Source organism: Eptatretus burgeri, chromosome 17, assembly GCF_056783735.1.
Source record: "Eptatretus burgeri isolate ZD-2024b chromosome 17, Ebu_testis_v1, whole genome shotgun sequence".
NCBI lineage: Eukaryota > Metazoa > Chordata > Myxini > Myxiniformes > Myxinidae > Eptatretus > Eptatretus burgeri.
In genome coordinates this window covers 8,507,794-8,530,288 of record NC_140977.1, presented here as the reverse complement: position 1 = coordinate 8,530,288, position 22,495 = coordinate 8,507,794, and the positions used below count along the sequence as shown (strand labels likewise).

General features: G+C 42.2%; 2 protein-coding genes across 2 annotated transcripts; both read right to left on the bottom strand.

The window, feature by feature from the left end:
* Nucleotides 1-1,564: 1,564 nt before the first annotated feature.
* LOC147009232 (perilipin-1-like) lies at nt 1,565-2,923 on the bottom strand. The gene is made up of 4 exons (XM_085860897.1): nt 2,741-2,923; nt 2,443-2,525; nt 2,066-2,288; nt 1,565-1,964 (listed from the first exon to the last, which is right to left on the bottom strand). Exons 1-4 carry the CDS (start codon nt 2,820-2,822, stop codon nt 1,666-1,668), a joined length of 687 nt encoding a protein of 228 aa, XP_085717023.1. The 5' UTR covers nt 2,823-2,923; the 3' UTR covers nt 1,565-1,665.
* Nucleotides 2,924-11,018: 8,095 nt separating this feature from the next.
* Nucleotides 11,019-11,737, bottom strand: LOC147009231 (uncharacterized). The gene is made up of 2 exons (XM_085863362.1): nt 11,519-11,737; nt 11,019-11,427 (listed from the first exon to the last, which is right to left on the bottom strand). Exons 1-2 carry the CDS (start codon nt 11,694-11,696, stop codon nt 11,129-11,131), a joined length of 477 nt encoding a protein of 158 aa, XP_085719488.1. The 5' UTR covers nt 11,697-11,737; the 3' UTR covers nt 11,019-11,128.
* Nucleotides 11,738-22,495: the final 10,758 nt, after the last annotated feature.

Below are 22,495 nucleotides of genomic sequence, written 5' to 3'. Positions count from 1 at the left end.
AGAAAACCAGCACACGGCAGGTGATCATTTGGCCCTCTATACCTGAACCAGCACACAGCAGGTGGTCATTTGGCCCGCTATATTATTAACGATTTATTAATTACTTATTTATTTTATCTTTCATCTGCACAATATCTCAGCCATCCTTTGAGCTCGGAAGCCGATATGAGACAAAAGTGAAGAAGTGCTTTGGCAAAAATGCAATTTTTGTCAGTAAAAGTCAGTAAAATAATGACTTTGGGAAAGGTTGCATGACGTTTTGCCTGTATCTGTCCAGCCATGCCGGAGAAGAAGATTTAAAAAAATTATCAATTTTCCATCCAATAAAGCTGACAAACCATAATTATGACCTTTGACATAAATTTTCATTCTGCCTCCAAGGGGTCGGGAAACACACATGTGAAGTTTTGTGTTCATCGGTTGAGGTTCATTTCTCTCTCCAAGATGGCCACCAAACCATGTGATGTCATAATTGTTTTTACCATGAATATCACCAGGGTGTTCGATGATACTTGCAAAGTTTCACTTCGATTGGTTGTCATTCCAGAGAAAATATTTAATATTTTCTTCAATCCAATACTGCTGACAAACCATGTGACCTATGAATTATTCAGTAACAAACTTGTGTTCCCGAACCAAGTAAATTACGTTTGTGACGTTTCCCCTTGATCTCACCAATCATTCTGGAGAAGTTTGAGGGTAAGTTCAATCTGACCACCAAACCATGTGACCTTCCAATTATAAATTAACAAACTTGTAAAAGGATGGTATGTGGAATATGTGTGCAAAGCTTCACCTTCATCTGTCTTGCCATTCTGAAGATTAAAAAATGTTTTTTTTTTTTTCAAAACAATATGGCTGCCAAAAAGTCACCGATGTCATAATTTTTTTCCTGCAGTGAATTGTTGCATAGATGACGCTGAAGTTTCAAATTCTTCCCACGCAGCATTGTCAAATTTTCTGGGATACAACTAAAAAAAAAAAAAAAAAAAAAAAAAAAAAAAAGATGTTCCCCCTGGGTCGTTCATTAACACATGTGAAGTGAAATTTTTTTTTTTTTTCCATTGCATGGTGAGATAGAGGTCAAGTGTTTGAGGTTTTTTTTTTGTTTCCAAGATAAAGGCCATACCACATCACCTATGACGTCATAATCAGATATGCCATAAAAAAGATACATTCGATGGTTAAGATATTTTGTCGATCAGACCAAGTCGCCCAAAATATTTAAAGCCAAAAAAAAAAAAAAAAAAAAAATCTGCGGCAGAATTTTTTTAGGTTATTCAGTCCTTTTGAGATACCATAACAAAAATAAACAAATAAAATAAACTGCTCACTCCAAAACTCCACATCCACCAGCCTTAAATAAAAGAAAAAAATTAAGTCACTTAAAATCATCCCTCCTCCCCTCAAACATCTTTTTTTGCTTCAGGTTCCTCCTGATGAACACAGTGCTGAATTTGAATTGGGAAGGGGGGGGGGGTTCACTAACAAGGAAGTGTTTATACATGAATGACGGGCTGTTGGATGAGGTCTGCAAGACAAGAATGAAATGAGGACCAAAAAAAACTTCAGCAAGAATTTTATTTCCATTTCCTAAACCATTCAATCCAATGTGAAGCTACACAAACAAACATTTACAAAATGAGAAATCAGCTGCAGACCTTCTCATTTGCTTTGTTTACCCAGAGACACTGCACCGCTTGATTTACAGATATCACCAGAGCGAGCGGAATCGGGCTTTTCCCCGTTCAACGGGGTCTTCTGCATCGAGTCGAACACCTTGTTGAGAGATTTGAGAATGCCGGTTAAATGGACACGACCGCTCTCTGCAGCAAGATGGATCCCGGAAGAACTCGTCCTGAACAGCTCTCGCCCGGCCTTGCTTGATACAGCAAAGAGCCGACGGTAAAAGTCAAGAGCCGAGGAGCTTTGTATGACAACTTTCTCTTCCTTACTCTCACCTTCTGTAGGATGAACAAGGATTAGTCTCGACAGAAGGAGAAAAAAAAAAAAAAAAAAAAAAAAAAAAAAAAAAAAGCATCATGTCCACACTTCACAATCTTACCTGTCTGATCTTGTAGCAGGTATCCATCCACTTGAGAAAGCATTGAATCTGCACCAGACATAACCACCTGTCCAAACTTGGTTTTCAGGAGAGAGTCTGTACCGTCCAACACGGCCTGCTTGGATCTCTCCAAACCCGCTCCGACCTGGGACTTGGACCAATCCAGAAGGACTCCCATTTGCTTTTGGGCATTTTGTAAGTTCTTCTTCACATCATCAAGAACCTGCGGACAAGGAAATGTCCATCAATTACTGCACAGTGGAACATTTAAGTAAGAAGATTCATTTATTTCTCCAGTTGAAAACAGACATATACACGTCTCCACCAAATTACATTTCACGACAAAGATTCACAATCACTTCCCTCATTCCCCGTACCTTTTTGGCAGGTTGCTGCAAGATCGGGACCTTCCCTTCCACAAGATCCAGACCCCGGCAAGCGAGTTCGTCAACAAGCTTAACTGAGAAAACACTGTGTGAACCTCAAAGATCAGAGAAATAACTTAACATTGAACATGCGGAAGGGAAAACTTCAACAACTGCCTGAAACAACCACAATCCTTCTCCACAATAGATGGGAAAAAATTAAAAAAAAATGAAAGTCCACAAAGTTAAAGATAAAAAGAAATATATAAACAGAATTTCAGACACGTCCGATGTGCACAGAATCACTCACTCTGTGGATGAAGAATCCTAGCGATTGGTTGGATCCCACTGGAGACGATCACAGCTACTCCCGTAACTCCCTGTTCCACCATATTACCCACAGAGAGAAGAACAGGCCGAGACTCCTTCCCTCTCTTGTAGGACTGAATCAACTCATCCACGGCAGAACTGAACAACGGGAGTGAATACAATCTCTGCACCACATTCTGTGGACAAGAACAAAGTTTAAAATGAGAGGATGTCTCATGCTGAAACAGCAAGGGATTAACTTTTAATATCCTTGTAAAAAAAGATCTGATCCTGGGAATCAAACAAAGCCACAACCTCACCTCATCAGTACAGGTTACATGAACATCCATCATTTAGTTTGTGCCTTTACACCTCAGAGCAAACAAGCAGAGACTCATCAGGGAACACAATGGAACACGAGCTCGGCAACCTCACACATTGAACATCATGTCTTCTGTATTCACTCACATTGTGTCATGTACATGTACGTGTATGTGTAAGAAAATAAACGCTGCCCATTCTACCTTGAAGTGGAGAAACCTTTGTTGGAGGAAAATAAAATGAAACCAGCACAGAGTAAAACCACCAGCACACTGGCTCAACTGGTCCACTTCCATGTTTTTTATTATTCATTTTAAACTGTTAAAGTACACAAAGTGTGGAAACAACAATTTAAAATGGAGAACAAAAAATAATTTATATACAGTAACATCTCTCAAATTACAAAAACTACAATGTGAGTAACACGTACCATGTGCTGGGGCCTCATGGGGTGTGAATGGACCGGGTACCTCCCAATAACTTAGTGGTGGCAGAGAGTTTTACAATTTACAAATTTTGTTTAGTTACAATGTTACTAGCTCACACCAAGTGTGGTTTTGTGTGATGATCTTGAAAGTAAGTTTACGTTAATGACCTTTGTCATATTTTTTTTTCTCCAGATACATTGACCCTGCAGTGGTTGGGGAAGTACGTGTGGTACAGTTTAAAATGTGTATGTATATATATATATATATATATATATATATATATATATATATATATATATATATATATATATATATATATATACATATACATATACATATATTTAAATATCGCTACAAATGTTTCAGGACATTAACCATTTTAACTCCTCGTACTTCAATTTTGAAATCAATTATATTTACTTCTCATGAAAATTGATCTTTGAACCTCTTGACAATGTGTGGGTTCGGGAACTACGACACGAGCCCAATGGTTTTGTGACATTAGCACAACAACGGCCAACATTGTAAAGTTATCTGGACCTGCACAATGAGGTAATTTTACACACAAATTTGTTTTTATAACAGCATGAGTCTCACTACCAAACACTGTCAGGCCATATTAAAAAAAGTTTGCTATACAAATGAGGGATTAGTAGATTAATGGAGGATGGGGATTCAAACCTTCAGAACATTCACATGAACCGTTTGGATTGAAATTGGATGTTGAAACAAACCACAACTTCAGGGTGTAACACAAACAGGAAGGACCCAAAACCCAACCCACCACACCTGTCCATCAGTTCACCTCCATTAAAACGTTTCAACAATTCAAACGAATCATATTTAAATCCCAGAGATTTGCTGCAGTTATCCCAACTAATCAGATTCGAACTCGAACTCGACCTCGATCCACCAGGTTCAGATGAAGAACCAACGAACCCACCTTGGTACCGACGGTCTGAACCTCCACGGCCATTACGTTCAAACCGAGAACCGTTTAACGGGGAGAGAAACGGGGAGAGAAACGGGGAGAGAAACGGGGAGAGAAACGGGGAGAGAAACGGGGAGAGAAACGGGGAGAGAAACGGGGAGAGAAACGGGGAGAGAAACGGGAAGGATTACCTGGACCGACAAGGGTTAAATCAAGGTGAGAACCACCAGGTGGGGACTGGGAACCTGAACCACGGGACAGAGAAGGGAAGGACAAAACGAACGAATTTTTACCTTTTTATACAAAAACACGAACACCTGGTCCTCTGACGTCACAACGGTGCGCACTCACAATCAGGAATTTCACCCAAATTATCATTTTATTTCACTCCGAGGATTTATTAAAACAATGATATTTACACAAACATGGAACATTCTAGATGTTTCCACGTGACTCCGTTAATGTGTTTTATTCCAATCTTGTCATCATAAACATGTCAAAGAAAATCCGCACACGACAGGTGGTCATTTGCCCACGATACCTGTACCTACACACGGCAAGTGATCGTTTGGCCCGTTTTACCTGTGCCTGCTCACGGCAGGTTGTGGTTTGGTCCCCCATACCTGTGCTTTATCGATTTTCTGTCGTTCAATGTATGAATCCATTCCCACAAAACACCTTCAAACAGCATATGGACCCGTTCAACATCTCCAGGACAGAGAACCGGTACACATTGGCCTTCTCCTTTCGAATGGATTTTCATGTGCACAACTTCATGCAGACGAGACAACCGGCTTTACGTCCCTCAATGTCCTCAGAGTGGGACTTAATGTCTCTGATTTCATGATTTATTTAATAAAATCTCAATGTGAATTTGAATGTGATTTGTGGGATGATGACGTCATCTCTGTGAAGGAGAGTTGTTTTTATTATTATTTCATTAATAAAGATGTTCAAGGAAACACATACGACAGGTGGACACGTCTTCCTTCCCGCTCGCCAAGCAGTTTGCTGAAGTCAAAGGTCTCAAGGAAACATTCCAACTGAACAGAGTGTTCAACACTTCTTTCCAACATGGCAGTTTGCAGGGAAATTGTAAAGATGAGAAGGGCACTCGGTGGAGTACATACCTCCATCACGTAATACCTGATCCACGACAACATATCGAGCCCAATACATGTTTGAAATATCATGTTACACAGGACTATATCGTTTCTGGCCCAATCTCTCAATGGTGAAGAATCACTTAAAAAGTTCTCAGATCCGGATATTCACCAAAATTAAGTGTTGTGATTGTTATCCTTGGCCCGTCACCCACAAACACAAAAAAAATTGAGAACGATTGCTTGAAAACTGTGGCCAAACATCAAGTGACACACAGACAGACACACAGACAGACAGACAGACAGACAGACAAACAGACAGACAGACAAACAGACAGACAGACAGACAGAAAAAAAACAATCACTCCTCGAGCCACACTTGTCGAAACGGATCGGCACGTCATGGAGCCGATACCTCCGAGAGGTTGGACAATTTACATTTTGTATCCCACTGATAGGAAGGAGGAAACCAAAATCCAATCGGCTTGTTCTCGTTACCGAACCAACTCATCCACCTCATTTTGTCACAAGTCGTCCACAACTTTTGGAGATGTCATGCTTTACATTGTTTTTGGCCCAATCTCTCAATGGTGAAGAATCACTCAAAAAAATTCTCAGGTCCAGATACAGATCTGGATGTTCACCAGAATTAAGCGTTGCCGTCCTTGGCTGGTCACCACACACAAAAAATTTCAGAAAAATTGCTTGAAAACTGTGGCAAGACAAAAAACAAACAGACAGACACACAAACAAATGCAACAGACCAACATACTTGGTGACATTTTTGTTGCCAAGTAAAAAACAGACAGAATAACAAATCGACCCACGAATATACTTGAAAAATCTTCGACGTTGAAATTTCAACAAACAAATGGATAAACAAACACCAGATAAACAAACAGACAGACAGGGACGAAAATATAACATCCTTCCACCCTCGGTGAAGGAGATAAAAAGAAAAACAAAAAGAAAAATAAGTTTTCAAACGGAGTCAAATCACGCGGTTTCAACTCCAAAAGAGCCAGATTTCCTCGAATATAATGATCATAACGGTGACAGCCATATTGGATTGATGCAAATAAAGGGCAAATGCTATCAAAAATTTGCTCATTTAAAAAAAACTTCTCCTGAATCTGGAGATTATTTTAAAACTTTAGATAATTCAAAAATTCCATCCAGAAGGTGCAAAATAATGTTCTGAAGTTGAACATGTGTAATAGTGGCGGCCATCTTGGATTTATGGAATTTAGGGACGTGTAAGTGCTGACTGATCACTTCATGATGACTTTATGCCCCATAAGTCCACCCCAAACCCACCTCCTTCAAATTCCCTGCTATCCTTCCTGAAAGTCCCTGTGGTGTCCATCTTGTATTCCCCGTATTCCCCACCCCATCCATCTCCCTTCCACAGATCTCCTTATGTCTCTGCTCCTCACTGTTTTGTCCTTCCCTCTCCCACCCCTCTTTTCTCAAGCCCCCGTTGCTGTACATTGTGTGTTCGCTCTCATATGAGCCTCGACAAGGTAAATAAAAAAAGAAAAATGTGTTGGAACAAGTAGAAAACACAGAAAGCATAATTTTGGCTTAAATCCATGTCTGTAAGTTCTTCATTGGGAAAGTTATTTCCATTTCTTAATTTTTTTAAGGACTTTAAAGAAAATTCAGCATAACCATGGAAACGGCTGAAAAACAATGATAAACCCAAAATATTTTTAGCCAACAATCCATTTCAGAAATGTGACGCATCGATGAATTGAAAAATAAATAAATACATGATAAAAAACAGAGGTTGGCCTTTGTTCTACCTTAGGTAGACATACCCCCTTCAAAGGCCCCTTTGATGTCTCCACATTATTTGCTTCTCTGGAATTCATATTCCAGATAAGGTATTGTCATCACGAACCGTCTGTCCATCCATCCGTCCATATTCTTTTTCAACTTCGCCAACCCAACCGCTTGGCTGAAACGGCAGAGATTTCACAGCAACGTTTCTCTCCTTCCTGGCAACAGGGATTGCAAACCTCGTTCTGGTCACAAGACTTTAGGTCAAAATGGCCGACAGAGTAAATTTCTTCACAAATCTTCTCCGCCAGACAAAAGAGACAGAACGCTACCAAATTTGGGTTACAACATTTGGATATCGTCCTGATGTTAAATTGTGGAGGCCATGTTTATCATGTGATTGGAAGTGTGTCAAAATGGCGGTCACACAAATTCCTTCCAAAATCTTCTCCAAACCCACCAGTCAGAATGCTTACAAATTTGGGTTACAACATTAAGCCAGGGTAGGGATCTTAAATTGCGGATGTCATGCCGATCACATGACCGGAAATGTGTCAAAATGGCGGTCGTGCAAATTCCTTCCAAAATCTTCTCCAAACCCACCAATCAGAATGCGACAGAATTTGGGTTACAATATCAGGTCAGCGTTGGGATGTTAAATTGCGCAACTCATGCTGATCATGTGACCGAAAGTGTGTCAAAATGGCCGACAATCAATTGTTTAGAAAATAATGTAAATTCCTTTAACAATCTTCTTCTGCAAGCCCACCCATCAGAATGCAACCAAATTTGGATTAAAACATTAGAACACATGCCTGGTGTTGGCTTAATAGCTCGTGGTGAGTGGTGGGCTTAGTATCCGAGGATCCTGAGTGCGAATCCTGCTTGGATGTTGAAGTAATACGAGGTGGGGTTGATTCAACCTGTCGTCCATCTGAGGTGGGCAAAATGAGTGCCAGCATGCTGGTATCCTACGTCGAATTGGGGATTCATCCAGGATTGTGCCCAATAACCCAGGAGACTGTTGAGGCAGCACCAACGCTCTGCACAGAGTATGGTCCCAATGGATGGATGGATTACAACACACTCCTGATGTTAAAATGCAGAGGCCATGTTGATCACATGACCCGAAGTTTGTCAAAATGGCCAACTTCGTCAATTTTTGGGAAACCGCATAAATTCCTTCAAAAATCTTCGAGACCCTCCAGTCAGAATGCTACCAAATCTTGGTGACATTAGGTTAGGATTGTAATGCTAAATTGTGGAGGCTATGCTGATCACATGGTCAGAAGTGTGTAAAAATGGTGGTCATGCAAATTCCTTCCAAAATTTTCTTCTCCAGACCGACAAAGTTTGGATTATTACATTAGACCAGGGTAGGGATGCTAAATTGCTCGTCATGTCAATCACTTGACCAGAAATGTGTCAAAATTGCCTAATTTTATCAATTTGGGGGGTGGGAGGGGGGATATATAAATGACTTCAAAAATCTTCTTATCCAGACCCAACAGTCAGAATGCTGCCAAATTTGGGTGATAACATTCGGCCAGGGCCCAGTTGTCCAATTATCTTTCCCACGTGATGTTGGGTGTTTATTCCTTTTTAAATTCATTTTCTCTGTAACAGCTTGAGTGAGACACAAAATTTTCAACATGAGTGACTCATATAGATTTGTCAGTGATAATTGTGAAGCCATAGGTCATTTGGTGTTGCAGCCATGGTGGAAAAGAAAAACATTGGACCTCTTTCTGAAACTGCTCCATGGGAATTTTTTTTTCTTACTCAGAACATGTCAAAAACTCCCCATTGAGAAAGATTTATGTCATAGGTGCCTTCATTATGTCACTTATGCCAGTTGAAGGCTTTATCTGATAAGTATAGATTTGATGTCTTGCGCCATTGGTAGAATTTAAATTCGCCCTCGAATTGGGTAGTGGATCATGTTAAGTTTCATCGGACAAGGTGGCTCTTTCTATCCAAGATGGCCACCAAACCATGTGACTTGTGACGTAATTTTTATCGTATATGCAGGCATGGAGTTCGATGATATTTGCCAAGTTTGGCTTTGGTTGGGTAAGTGATTCCAGAGAAAACATTTAATTTTTTTTCAATCCAATATGGCTGCCAAACCATCTGACCATCAATTATTCATGAACTAATTTATATCCACCAACCAACCAGACTACGTGAGTGAAGTTTCCCCTTGATTTGACCAGCTGTTCTGGAGAAGATGTTTGAAGGTTTTTGGGTAAATTCAATATGGCCACCAAACCATGTGATCTATCAATTAGAAATTAACAAACTTGTAAAATAATGTCTTGGAGAAAGTGTGCATGAAGTTTTGCCAAAATCTGTCCACCCATTCTGGAGAAGAATTTAAAAATTTATTAATATTCAATCCAATATGGCTGACAATCCCTATGACTTATGACATCATAAATTTTCATTGTCCCTCGAAGCCGGTAGGGAAGCATGCATGTGAAGTTTCGTGTTAATCGGTTGAGGTTCATTTCTCTCTCTAACATGGCCGCCAAACCATGTGATGACATAATTTTTTTTACCATGAAAGTAACCTTGGTGTTAGATACTTGCAAAGTCTCACTCCGATTGGTTGTCATTCCAGAGAAAATATATAGTTTTCTTCAATCCAATCCGGCTGACAAACCATGTGACCTATTAATTATTCTTTAGCAAGCTTATATTCCCTCCCAAAGGAGAATACCTTTTTGATGTTTCTCCTTGATCTGACCAACCATTCTGGAGATGTTTGAGGGTAAATTCAATATGATCATCAAACCATATTATCTATCAATTATAAATTAACAAACTTGTAAAAGGATGTTATGGGGAATGTGTGTGTGCAAAGTTTCACGTTAATCTGTCTTGCCATTTTGAAGATTAAAATTATTTAATTTTTTTCAAAACAATACGGCGGCCGAACAGTCACCGATGGTCAATTTTTTTCCTCCGACTGAATTGTTGCGTAGATGACGCTCAAGAAATCTCAAATCATTCCCACGCAGCAGTCAAATTTACCGAGACACTTCATCAGTAAAAAAAAAAAAAAAAAAAAAAAAAAAATCTTCCTCTGGGGAGTTCATTAACATGTGTGAAGTGACATTTTTCCATTGCACGGTTTGAGACAGAGTTGAAGTTTTTGGGGGTTTATATATATATATATATATATATATATATATATATATATATATATATATATATATTTTTTTTTTTTTCACGATGTCGGCTGTACCAAGCCACCTGTGAGATCAATCAAGTCCGCTATCAAACGATACATACGATGGTGAAAATATTTTGTCAGACTTGGGGTTCGAGAATTTTAAGCCAAAAATCTGCAACGGAAGAACAAAAACAGAAGGATAAACAATTTAGGTTACTCAGTCCATTACACTGGATACCATAAAAAAAACACAAATAAATAAATAAAACTCCAAATCCACAAATTAAGTCAGTCGAGATCATCTCTCCTCCCCTCAAATGACCATCTTTCCCTTTTTTTTTTCTTTTTTTTCTTTTTGCTTCTTCAGGTTCGTCCTGACTTCAATGCAGCACTGCATTTGGTGTTCCATTTGAATTGGGAAGGGGGGGGATTCACAAAAGGAATTCGGGTTTATCCAAGAATGACGGGCTGTTAAACCGAAACAGAATGACGGTCTGCATGACGAGAATGAATTGAGGACCAAAAACAAATCACTTTCAGCAAGAATTTTATTTCCATTACCAACAACCAGGAAACCCAATCCATTCAATTCAATGTGAAGCTGAACAAAAACATTTAGAGAATCAGAAATCACCTGCAGACCTTCTCATTTGCTTTGTTTACCCAGAGCCTCTGCACCGCTCGATTTACAGATATCACCAGAGCGAGCGGAATCGGGGTTTTCCCCGTTCAACGGGGTCTTCTGCACCGAGTCGAACACCTTGTTGAGAGATTTCAGAATGCCGGTTAAATGGACACGACCGCTCTCTGCAGCAACTTGGATCCTGGAAGAACTCTTCGTGAACAGCTCTCGCCCGGCCTTGCTTGATACAGCAAAGAGCAGACGGTAAAAGTCAAGAGCCGAGGAGCTTGGTATGACAACTTTCTCTTCCTTACTCTCACCTTCTGTAGGATGTACAAGTATTAGTCTCAACAGAAGAACCGAAAAAAAAAAAAAAAAAAAAGACAGCATCATGTCCACACTTCACAATCTTACCTGTCTGATCTTGTGGCAGGTATCCATCCGCTTGAGAAAGTATCGAATCTGCACCAGACATGACCACCTGTCCAAACTTGGTTTTCAGGAGAGCGTCTGTACCGTCCAACATGGCCTGCTTGGATCTCTCCAAACCCGCTCCGACCTGGGACTTGGACCAATCCAGAAAGACTCCCATTTGTTTTTGGGCATTTTCTAAGTTCTTCTTCACATCATCAAGAACCTGCGGACAAGGACATGTCCATCAATTACTGCACGGAGGAATTTAAATTGGAAGATTCATTTATTTCTCCAGTTGTAAACAGACATATACACGTCTCCACCAAATTACATTTCACTGCAGAAAGATTCACAATCACTTCCCCCATTCACGATACCTTGTTGGCAGGTTGCTGCAAGATCGGGACCTTCGCTTCCACAAGATCCAGACCCCGGCAAGCGAGTTCGTCAACAAACTTAACTGAGAATAGATGGGGAAAAAAATAACAAAAAGTCCACAAAGTTACAATTAAAAATAAATATATAAACAGAATATCAGATACGTCCGATGTGCACAGAATCACTCACTCTGTGGATGAAGAATCCTGGCGATTGGTTGGATCCCACTGGAGACGATCACAGCTACTCCCGTAACGCCCTGTTCCACCATATTACCCACAGAGAGAAGAACAGGCCGAGACTCCTTCCCTCTCTTGTAGGACTGAACCAACTCATCCATAGCAGAACTGAACAACGGGAGTGAATACAATCTCTGCACCACATTCTGTGGACAAGAACGAGGTTAAAACAATGAGGACATTCTGAAACAGCAAGGGATTAGCTTTTAATATTCTTGTGAAAAAGATCTGATCCTGGGAATCAAATATCAAAGCCCCAACCTCACCTTATCAGTACAGGTTACATGAACATCCATCATTTAGTTTGTGCCTTTACACCTCAGAGCAAACAAGCAGAGACTCATCAGGAAACACAATGGAACACGAGCTCGGCAACCTCACACATTGAACATCATGTCTTCTGTATTCACTCACACTGTGTCATGTACATGTGTACGAAAATAAACGCTGCCCATTCGACCTGCCCAAAAACCTTTGTTGGAGAAAAATAAAATGAAACCAGCACAGAGTAAAACCACCAGCACACTGGCTCAACTGGTCCACTTCCATGTTTTTTATTATTCATTTTAAACTGTTAAAGTTCACAAAGTGTGGAAACAACAATTTAAAATAAAGAACAAAAAATAATTTATACACAGACACATCTCTCAAATTACAAAAACTACAATGTGAGTAACACGTACCATGTGCTGGGGCCTCATGGGATGTGAATGGACCGGATACCTCCCAATAACTTGGTGGTGGCAGAGAGTTTTACAATTTACACATTTAATTTAGTTACAATGTGTTACTTGTTCACACCAAGTGTGGTTTTGTGTGATGATCTTCAAAGTATGTTTGCGTTCATGACCTTTGGTGATAGTTTTTTTTTTCTCCAGATACATTGACCCTGCAGTGGTTGGGGAAGTACGTGTGGTACAGTTTAATATACACATATATACATATATATATATATATATATATATATATATATATATATATATATATATATATATAAATATCGCTACAAATGTTTCAGGAGATGAATCGTTTTAACACCTCGTACTTCAATTTTGAAATCAACTATATTTATTTCTAATTAAAATTGATCTTTGAACCTCTTGACAATGTGTGGGTTCGGGTACGACAACACCAACCCAATGGTTTTGTGACATTTGCACAACAACGGCCAACATTGTAAAGTTATCTGGACCTGCACAATGAGGTAATTTTACACACACACACACACACACACACACACACACACACACACACACACACACACACACACACACACACACACACACACACACACACACACACACACACACACACACACACACAATTTTTTTTTTTTTAAACTGCAGGAGTCTGTTTGAATAAACCATCGAGTCTCATCACCAAACACTGTCAGGCAAGATTAGAAAGGTTTGCTCTGCAAATGAGGGATTAGTAGATTAATGGAGGATGAGTATTCAAACCTTCAGAACATTCACATGAACCGTTTACATTGGAATTGGATGTTTGAACAAACCACAACTTCAGGGTGTAACACATACAGGAAGGACCCAAACCCCAACCCACCACACCTGTCCATCAGTTCACGTCCATTAAAACGTTTCAACAATTCAAACGAATCATGTTTAAATCCCCGGGGATTTGCTCCAGTTATCCCAACTAATCAGATTCGAACTCGAACTCGACCTCGATCCACCAGGTTCAGATGAAGAACCAACGAACCCACCTTGGTACTGACGGTCTCAACCTCCACGGCCATTACGTTCAAACCGAGAACCGTTAAACGGGGAGAGAAACGGGGAGAGAAACGGGGAGAGAAAGGGGGAGAGAAAGGGGGAGAGAAAGGGGGAGAGAAAGGGGGAGAGAAAGGGGGAGAGAAAGGGGGAGGATTACCTGGACCGACAAGAGTTAAAAAAAAAAAAAAGGTGAAAACCACCAGGTGGGGATCAGGAACCTGAACCACGTGACAGAGAAGGGAAGGACAAAACGAATGATTTTTTTTTTACATTTTTATACAAAAACACGAAGACCTGGTCCTCTGACGTCACAACGGTGCGCACTCACAATCAGGAATTTCACCCAAATTATCATTTTATTTCACTCCGAGGATTTATTAAAACAATGATATTTACACAAACATGGAACATTCTCGATGTTTACACGAGACTCCGTTTATGTGTTTTATTTAAATCTTATAATCATAAACATGTCAAAGAAAACCAGCACACGGCAGGTGGTCATTTTGCCCGTATACCTTTACCAGCACATGGCAGGTGATCATTTGGCCCGTTATACCTGTACCGACTCACGGCAAGTGGTCATTTGGCCCACTCTCCCTGTGCCTGCACACAGCAGGTGGTCATTTGGCCCACGATACCTGTTCCTGCACACAGCAGGTGGTCATTTTGCCCGTATACCTGTACCGACTCACGGCAGGTGGTCATTTGGTCCACTCTACCTGTGCCTGCACACAGCAGGTGGTCATTTGGTCCACTCTACCTGTGCCTGCACACAGCAGGTGGTCATTTGGCCCACGATACCTGTTCCTGCACACAGCAGATGGTCATTTGGCCCTCTATACCTGTACCAGCACACGGCAGGTGGTCATTTGGCCCTCTATACCTGTACCAGCACACAGCAGGTGGTCATTTGGCCCGCGATATTATCACCGATTTATTAATTACTTATTTATTTTATCTTTCATCTGGACAATATCTCAGCCATCCTTTGAGCTCGGAAACCGATATGAGACAAAAGTGAAGAAGTGCTTTGGCAAAAATGCAATTTTTGTCAGTAAAAGTCAGTAAAATAATGACTTTGGGAAAGGTTGCATGACGTTTTGCCTGAATCTGTCCAGCCATGCCGGAGAAGAAGATTTAAAAAATTTATCAATGTTCAATCCAATAAAGCTGACAAACCATAATTATGACCTTTGACATAAATTTTCATTCTGCCTCCAAGCGGTCGGGAAACACACATGTGAAGTTTTGTGTTCATCGGTTGAGGTTCATTTTTCTCTTCAAGGTGTCCACCAAACCATGTGATGTCATAATTGTTTTTACCATGAATATCACCATTGTGTTCGATGATACTTGCAAAGTTTCACTTCGATTGGTTGTCATTCCAGAGAAAATATTTAATATTTTCTTCAATCCAATACGGCTGACAAACCATGTGACCTATGAATTATTTAGTAACAAACTTGTGTTCCCGAACCAAGTAAATTACGTTTGTGTCGTTTCCCCTTGATCTCACCAATCATTCTGGAGACGTTTGAGGGTAAGTTCAATCTGACCACCAAACCATGTGACCTTCCAATTATAAATTAACAAACTTGTAAAAGGATGGTATGCGGAATGTGTGTGTAAAGCTTCACCTTCATCTGTCTTGCCATTCTGAAGATTAAAAAATGATTTTTTTTTAAAACAATATGGCTGCCGAAAAGTCACCGATGTCATAATTTTTTTCCTGCAGTGAATTGTTGCATAGATGACGCTGAAGTTTCAAATTCTTCCCACGCAGCATTGTCAAATTTTCTGGGATACTTCTAAAAAAAAAATAAAAAAAAACATGTTCCCCCTGGGTCGTTCATTAACATATGTGAAGTGAATTATTTTTTTTCTATTGCATGGTTTGAGATAGAGGTCAAGTGTTTGGGGGTTTTTTGTTTCCAAGATAAAGGCCATACCACATCACCTATGACGTCATAATTAGATATGCCATAAAAAAGATACATTCGATGGTCAAGATATTTTGTCGATCAGACCAAGTTGCCCAAAATAATTAAAGGCAAAAAAATAAATAAATAAATAAAAAATCTGCGTCAGAATTTTTTATAGGTTACTCAGTCCTTTTGAGATACCATAACAAAAATAAATAAAATAAACTCCTGCTCACTCTAAAACTCCACATCCACCAGCCTTAAATAATAAAGAACAAATTAAGTCACTTAAAATCATCCCTCCTCCCCTCAAACATCTTTTTTTGCTTCAGGTTCCTCCTGATGAACACAGTGCTGAATTTGAATTGGGAGGGGGGGTTCACTAACAAGGAAGTGTTTATACATGAATGACGGGCTGTTGGATGAGGTCTGCAAGACAAGAATGAAATGAGGACCAAAAAAAAAAAAAAAAACTTCAGCAAGAATTTTATTTCCATTTCCAAAACCATGAAATCCAATGTGAAGCTGCACAAACAAACATTTACAAAATGAGAAATCACCTGCAGACCTTCTCATTTGCTTTGTTTACCCAGAGCCTCTGCACCACTCGATTTACAAATATCACCAGAGCGAGTGGAATCGGGTTTTTCCCCGTTCAACGGGGTCTTCTGCATCGAGTAGAACACCGTGTTGAGAGATTTGAGAATGCCGGTTAAATGGACACGACCGCTCTCTGCAGCAAGTTGGATCCCGGAAGAACTCGTCCTGAACAGCTCTCGCCCGGCCTTGCTTGACACAGCAAAGAGTCGACGGTAAAAGTCAAGAGCTGAGGAGCTTGGTATGACAACTTTCTCTTCCTTACTCTCACCTTCTGTAGGATGTACAAGTATTGGTATCAACAGAAGAACTATTAAAAAAAAAAAAAAAAAAAAAAAAAACATCATCATGTCCACACTTCACAATCTTACCTGTCTGATCTTGCAGCAGGTATCCATCCACTTGAGAAAGCATCGAATCTGCACCAGACATGACCACCTGTCCAAACTTGGTTTTCATTAGAGAGTCTGTACCGTCCAACACGGCCTGCTTGGATCTCTCCAAACCCGCTCCGACCTGGGAATGGATTTTTTGGAATGGACAAAACGAATGGATTTTTTGACCTTTTTAAACAAAAACACGAACACCTGGTCCTCTGAGGTCACAACGGTGCGCACTCACAATCAGGAATTTCACCCAAATTATCATTTTATTTCACTCCGAGGATTCATTAAAACAATGATATTTACACAAACATTGAATATTCTAGATGTTTACACGTGACTCCGTTTATGTGTTTTATTCCAATCTTGTCATCATAAACATGTCAAAGAAAACCCGCACACGACAGGTGGTCATTTGCCCACTATACCTGTACCTACACACGGCAAGTGATCGTTTGGCCCGTTATACCTGTGCTTGCTCACGGCAGGTTGTGGTTTGGTCCCCCATACCTGTGCTTTATCGATTTTCTGTCGTTCAATGTGTGAATCCATTCCCACAAAACACCTTCAAACAGCATATGGACCCGTTCAACATCTCCAGGACAGAGAACCGGTACACATTGGCCTTCTCCTTTCGAATGGATTTTCATGTGCACAACTTCATGCAGACGAGACAACCGGCTTTACATCCCTAAATGGCCTCAGAGTGGGACTTAATGTCTCTGATTTCATGATTTATTTAATAAAATCTCAATGTGAATTTGAATGTGATTTGTGGGATGATGACGTCATCTCTGTGAAGGAGAGTTGCTTTCATTATTATTTCATTAATAAAGATGTTCAAAGAAACACATACGACAGGCGGACACGTCTTCCTTCCCGCTCGCCAAGCAGTTTGCTTAAGTCAAAGGTCTCAAGGAAACATTCCAACTGAACAGTGTTCAACACTTCTTTCCAACATGGCAGTTTGCAGGGAAATTGTAAAGATGAGAAGGGCACTCGGTGGAGTACATACCTCCATCACGTAATACCTGATCCACGAGAACATATCGAGCCCAATACATGTTTGAAATATCATGTTACACAGGACTATATAGTTTTTGGCCCGATCTCTCAATGGGGAAGAATCAGTTAAAAAGTTCTCAGATCTGGATATTCACCAAAATTAACCATTGTTCTTGTTATCCTTGGCCGGTCACCGACAAACACAAAAAACAAATTTAGAACGATTGCTTGAAAACTGTGGCCCAACATTGTGTGACAAAGAGACAGACAGACAAACAGACAGACAGACAGACAGACAGACAAACAGACGGACAGAAAAAACAATCACTCCTCGAGCCACACTTGTCTGAAACGGAACGACACGTCATGGAGCTGATACCTCCACCAGGTTGGATAATTTACATTTTGTATCCCACTGATGGGACGGAGGAAACCAAAATCGAACCGGCTTGTTCTCGTTAATGAACCAACTCCTCCACCTAATTTTGTCACAAGTCGTCCACAACTTTTGGAGATATCACATACATTGTTTTTGGCCCTATCTCTCAATGGTGAAGAATCACTCAAAAAAATTCTCACGTCCGGATACAGATCTGGATGTTCCCCAGAATTAAGCGTTGCCGTCCTTGGCTGGTCACCACACACAAAACATTTCAGAACGTGAAAACTGTGGCCAGACAAAAAACTAACAGACAGACACACAAACAAATGCAACAGACCAACATACTTGGTGAAATTTTTGTTGCCAAGTAACAAACAGCAGAACAACAAATCGACCGACAAATATACTTGAAAAATCTTCGACGTTGAAATTTCAACAAACAAACGGACAAACAAACACCAGAGAAACAAACAGACAGACAGGGACGAAAATGTAACCTCCTTCCACCCTCGGTGGCGGAGATAAAAAGAAAAAGAAAAACAAAAATAAGTTTTCAAATGGAGTCAAATCACGCGGTTTCAACACCAAAAGAGCCAGATTTCCTCGAATTGAATGATCATAATGGTGACAGCCATATTGGATATATGCAAATAAAGGGCAAATGCTATCAAAAAGTTGCTCATTTAAAAAAACTTCTCCTGAATGTGGAGATTATTTTAAAACTTTAGATAATTCAAAAATTCCATCCAGAAGGTGCAAAATAATGTTCTCAAGTTGAACATGTTTCATAGAGGCGGCCATCTTGGATTGATGGAAATTAGGGACGTGTCAGTGCTGAGTGATCACTTCAGGTCAGGTCAGGTCAGGTATGGGAGCATGTGCCAGAACAGCACGTCGCTGCGTCCACTTTCCGCCGGTACTCCAGGGGCCTCCGTCTGGCCATCCCCCAGGCAGATGCCAGGCCCATCCCCATCTCCTTGAGATGATGGTCAACCTGTTGCAACCATGAGGCACGTGGTCGACCCACTGGCCTCCTCCACTCATGAGACTCCCTCGCTGAGAGAATCTGGTGAGCAGGATCAGAGTCAGGAAAACGAGCCACATGTCCATACAGCCGCAACTGACGCTCACGGACTATGCAGGTAACAAATCTCATCCGAGTCTCTCTCAGCAACCGCTCGTTGGACACAAAATCCGACCAGCGATAGCCAAGGATTCTCCGAAGAGACCTGGTACCAAAGGAATTAAGTCTCCGTCTCAGATCCTTGGTCAGAGTCCAAGTCTCGCACCCATAGAGCAAGACTGGAAGTACCAAGGACCTGAAGACTCGGACTTTCGTCCTCCCGCACAGGTACCGGCAGCGCCACACCCCATGATCCGGTGAATACATGACTCCCCAGGCCCGACCCAGACATCTATTGACCTCTGACTCGCAGCCAGCAGAGACATGAATATCACTGCCAAGGTAAGTGAATCTCTCCACGACCTCAACATCCTCACCACAAACAGACACAGACAGGACAGCAGCATCAAAGATGTCACCGAAAGCCTGGATCTTAGTTTTGACCCAAGAAACCCGTAATCCCAACGGCTCCAACTCCTCATTCAGCACCTCGAGGGCCCCCAAGAGGATGTCTAAAGTCTCCGCAAAGATGACTGCATCATCTGCAAAGTCAAGGTCCGAGATCTTGACATTCCCAAATGACACACCGCAACTTGATCTCTCCGACATCCTCCGTAGAATCCAGTCCATACAAGTGCTGAAAAGTGTGGAGGCAAGTACACATCCCTGACGAACTCCAGTAACAACTGGAAATAAGTCAGAGATGGTACCACCACACTTCACAGCACTCGCAGTACCAGAGTAGAGTTCAGACATCAGATCGATCAGTTTTGGTGGCACCCCACGAAGACCAAGTATCCTCCAGAGGGCATCCTGATTCACTGAATCGAACGCTTTACAGAGATCAACATAGGCTGCAAGCAGCCCCTGCCGAAACTCTCATCTGCGTTCGGTGAGGACACGAAGTGCAAGGATACGGTCAATCGTTGATCTCTTTGGTGTAAAGCCTGACTGCTCTGGACGCTGGTGCTCAAGCAGATGGTGGCGAACCCTATCGAGAATTATCCGATCAAAGACCTTGCCCGGCACTGAGAGCAGCGTCACCCCTCGGTAGTTGTTGCAGTCTTGGCGATCACCCTTCCCTTTCCAGAGAGGGACAACAAGGCCCCTCTTCCAATCAGTTGGGATGATGCCTGTGTTCCAGGCAGAGCACAAAACTGCATGCAACGACACGAGTGCAGCATTCCCACCAGCCTTGAGAAGTTCGGCATGGATGCCACAGATCCCTGGAGGTTTTGCCCCGTTTCAACTGGTTCACCGCAGCCCGTGTTTCCACAAGCGTAGGTGGACCACAGTTGATTCGAGGGTCAGCAACAGGGATTGTAACACCCTTGACGTCCAACTCGACAGTTGGGGGATCAGCCTGGTACAACCGCTCAAAGTAACCGGCCCAGCGGACCTTCACTTCAGACTCCTTTGTCAAGAGCCTACCACTCTCTGCTCAAACTGTAGTGCTCCGAGGGATGGGCTTGGATGAACATAATGCGCGAATTCCCCTGTAAGCGGGACGACAATCACCTGTCCACAGGTGATGCTCTACCCCCTCACAGATTCCTCGCACATAGGCCTCCTTGTCCACCCTCAGTGCACTACAGTTTTACGCCTCAGCTCCCTGAACAGCTCAGCTCTGCCATTCAGCCTGGCCCTGCGACTCTGGTCAATGGTATCCAGTGACCCTTGAGAGACAAAATTCTTTTTTGCCCTGCGGTGAGCTCCAAGGCATCCACCGGCAACATCAAGGACGGTGGTCTTGAAGGCGCTCCACAACTCTTCAGGACCCCCCAAAGCACCCAGACCCCCCAAGTGTCCACTCAGCCTGTTCGCAAACTCCTCAGCTACTCTCTCATCCCTGAGCTTGGCAACATCCAGCCTCGGCTGGGATGGTACCATTCTCCAGGATTTAAGGTGCAGCTTTAGAGTTGCTACAACAAGCCTGTGGTCAGTATTGAGGAACTGAGCACTCCGGTCGACCCTGCAGTTCTGGATCATCCTCCAACGACCGTCAATGAGGACATGGTCAATCTCCTTTGCCACACCGCCAGCGTTGGAATACCAAGTCCAGCGATGAGCTTGTGGGCGCTGAAACCATGAACCAGCCACCCTAAGTCCATGACTTCTTGCAAAGTCAAGGAACTTAGTGCTATTCTGGTTCATAGTTCCTGACCCATGGGGACCAACACACACCTCATAACCGTCCCTATCAGTTCCAGTCGATGCATTGAAATCCCCCAAGACTAGAAGTGTATCGCGTCTGGGGCACTGATCATCCACAGACTCGAGCGTGGCGTAGAATGCATCCTTCACGGTGAGATCACTCGCCTCAGTCGGAGCATAAACAGAGACCAGGGAAATGACACCTAAGGAGTGACGAATCCTTAATCTCATAATACGCTCGTTGACCGGTGTTACCTCAATTATCATTGGGGTCAGCTTATTGGACACAGCTACAGCAACTCCTTGGGCATGGTAACCATCAGAGCGACCAGACCAATAGTAGGTGTAACCACCCACCATTATCTCGCCGCAATCCGGTCTCCGAACCTCAGAGAGAGCTGCAATCCCGATGTCCAAACGCTTGAGCTCAGATGATAACAGAGACAGGTGATCATCCTCTATTTGGGATAGGACATTCCAGGCACCCACCCGAAGGGACCGCCTCAGGATAACCCAAGGAGACCGCCGTCTGGTGGACGACACCTCAGCACCACTCCGACACACTCTCCCGCAATCTGACCCAGGGATGTTACCCCGTGGTTTCCCTCCTATCAAAGATTGGGGGTCCCGAAGGCTTTGCCCCAATCCCGTCATCCGGTGAGCTGCCCTGCGAAGGGAAGCTGCACAGGAGGTACTCCCACGGAGTGGGTTTTCAGATTTTTTTGCGTTTTTGCGTTTTGCAGAATGAAGGGTTTTACGGTGGCCGGAGTGCAAATCTTGCCACCAACCTCCTAATAAGAAGTGACCCAACTGCAGGAGGACGTCCGCAGACACAGTTGGGCACCAGATATGGATGGTCGTTGGCTCACAAGGAGCTCCTCCGCCCTTTGACAGGTTTTGTTTTTAATCCTGCTGGGTGTCCATATCCAAACACCCTCCTCTTCATGATGACTTTATACTCCATAAATCCACCCCAAACCCACCTCCTTCAAATTCCCTGCTTTCCTTCCTGAAAGTCCCTGTAATGTCCATCGTGTGTACCCTATTTTCCCCGCCCC

Bases quoted from the DNA above. Each gene is read 5' to 3' on its own strand.
- LOC147009232 (XM_085860897.1), bottom strand. From the start codon at position 2,822: ATGGTGGAACAGGGAGTTACGGGAGTAGCTGTGATCGTCTCCAGTGGG. The intron at 2,289-2,442 runs GTACGGGGAATG...CCTTGTCCGCAG, and splicing joins TGCAGCAACCTGCCAAAAAG to GTTCTTGATGATGTGAAGAA. The intron at 1,965-2,065 runs GTAAGATTGTGA...TTCATCCTACAG, and splicing joins CCTGCTACAAGATCAGACAG to AAGGTGAGAGTAAGGAAGAG.
- LOC147009231 (XM_085863362.1), bottom strand. From the start codon at position 11,696: ATGGGAGTCTTTCTGGATTGGTCCAAGTCCCAGGTCGGAGCGGGTTTG. The intron at 11,428-11,518 runs GTAAGATTGTGA...TACATCCTACAG, and splicing joins CCTGCCACAAGATCAGACAG to AAGGTGAGAGTAAGGAAGAG.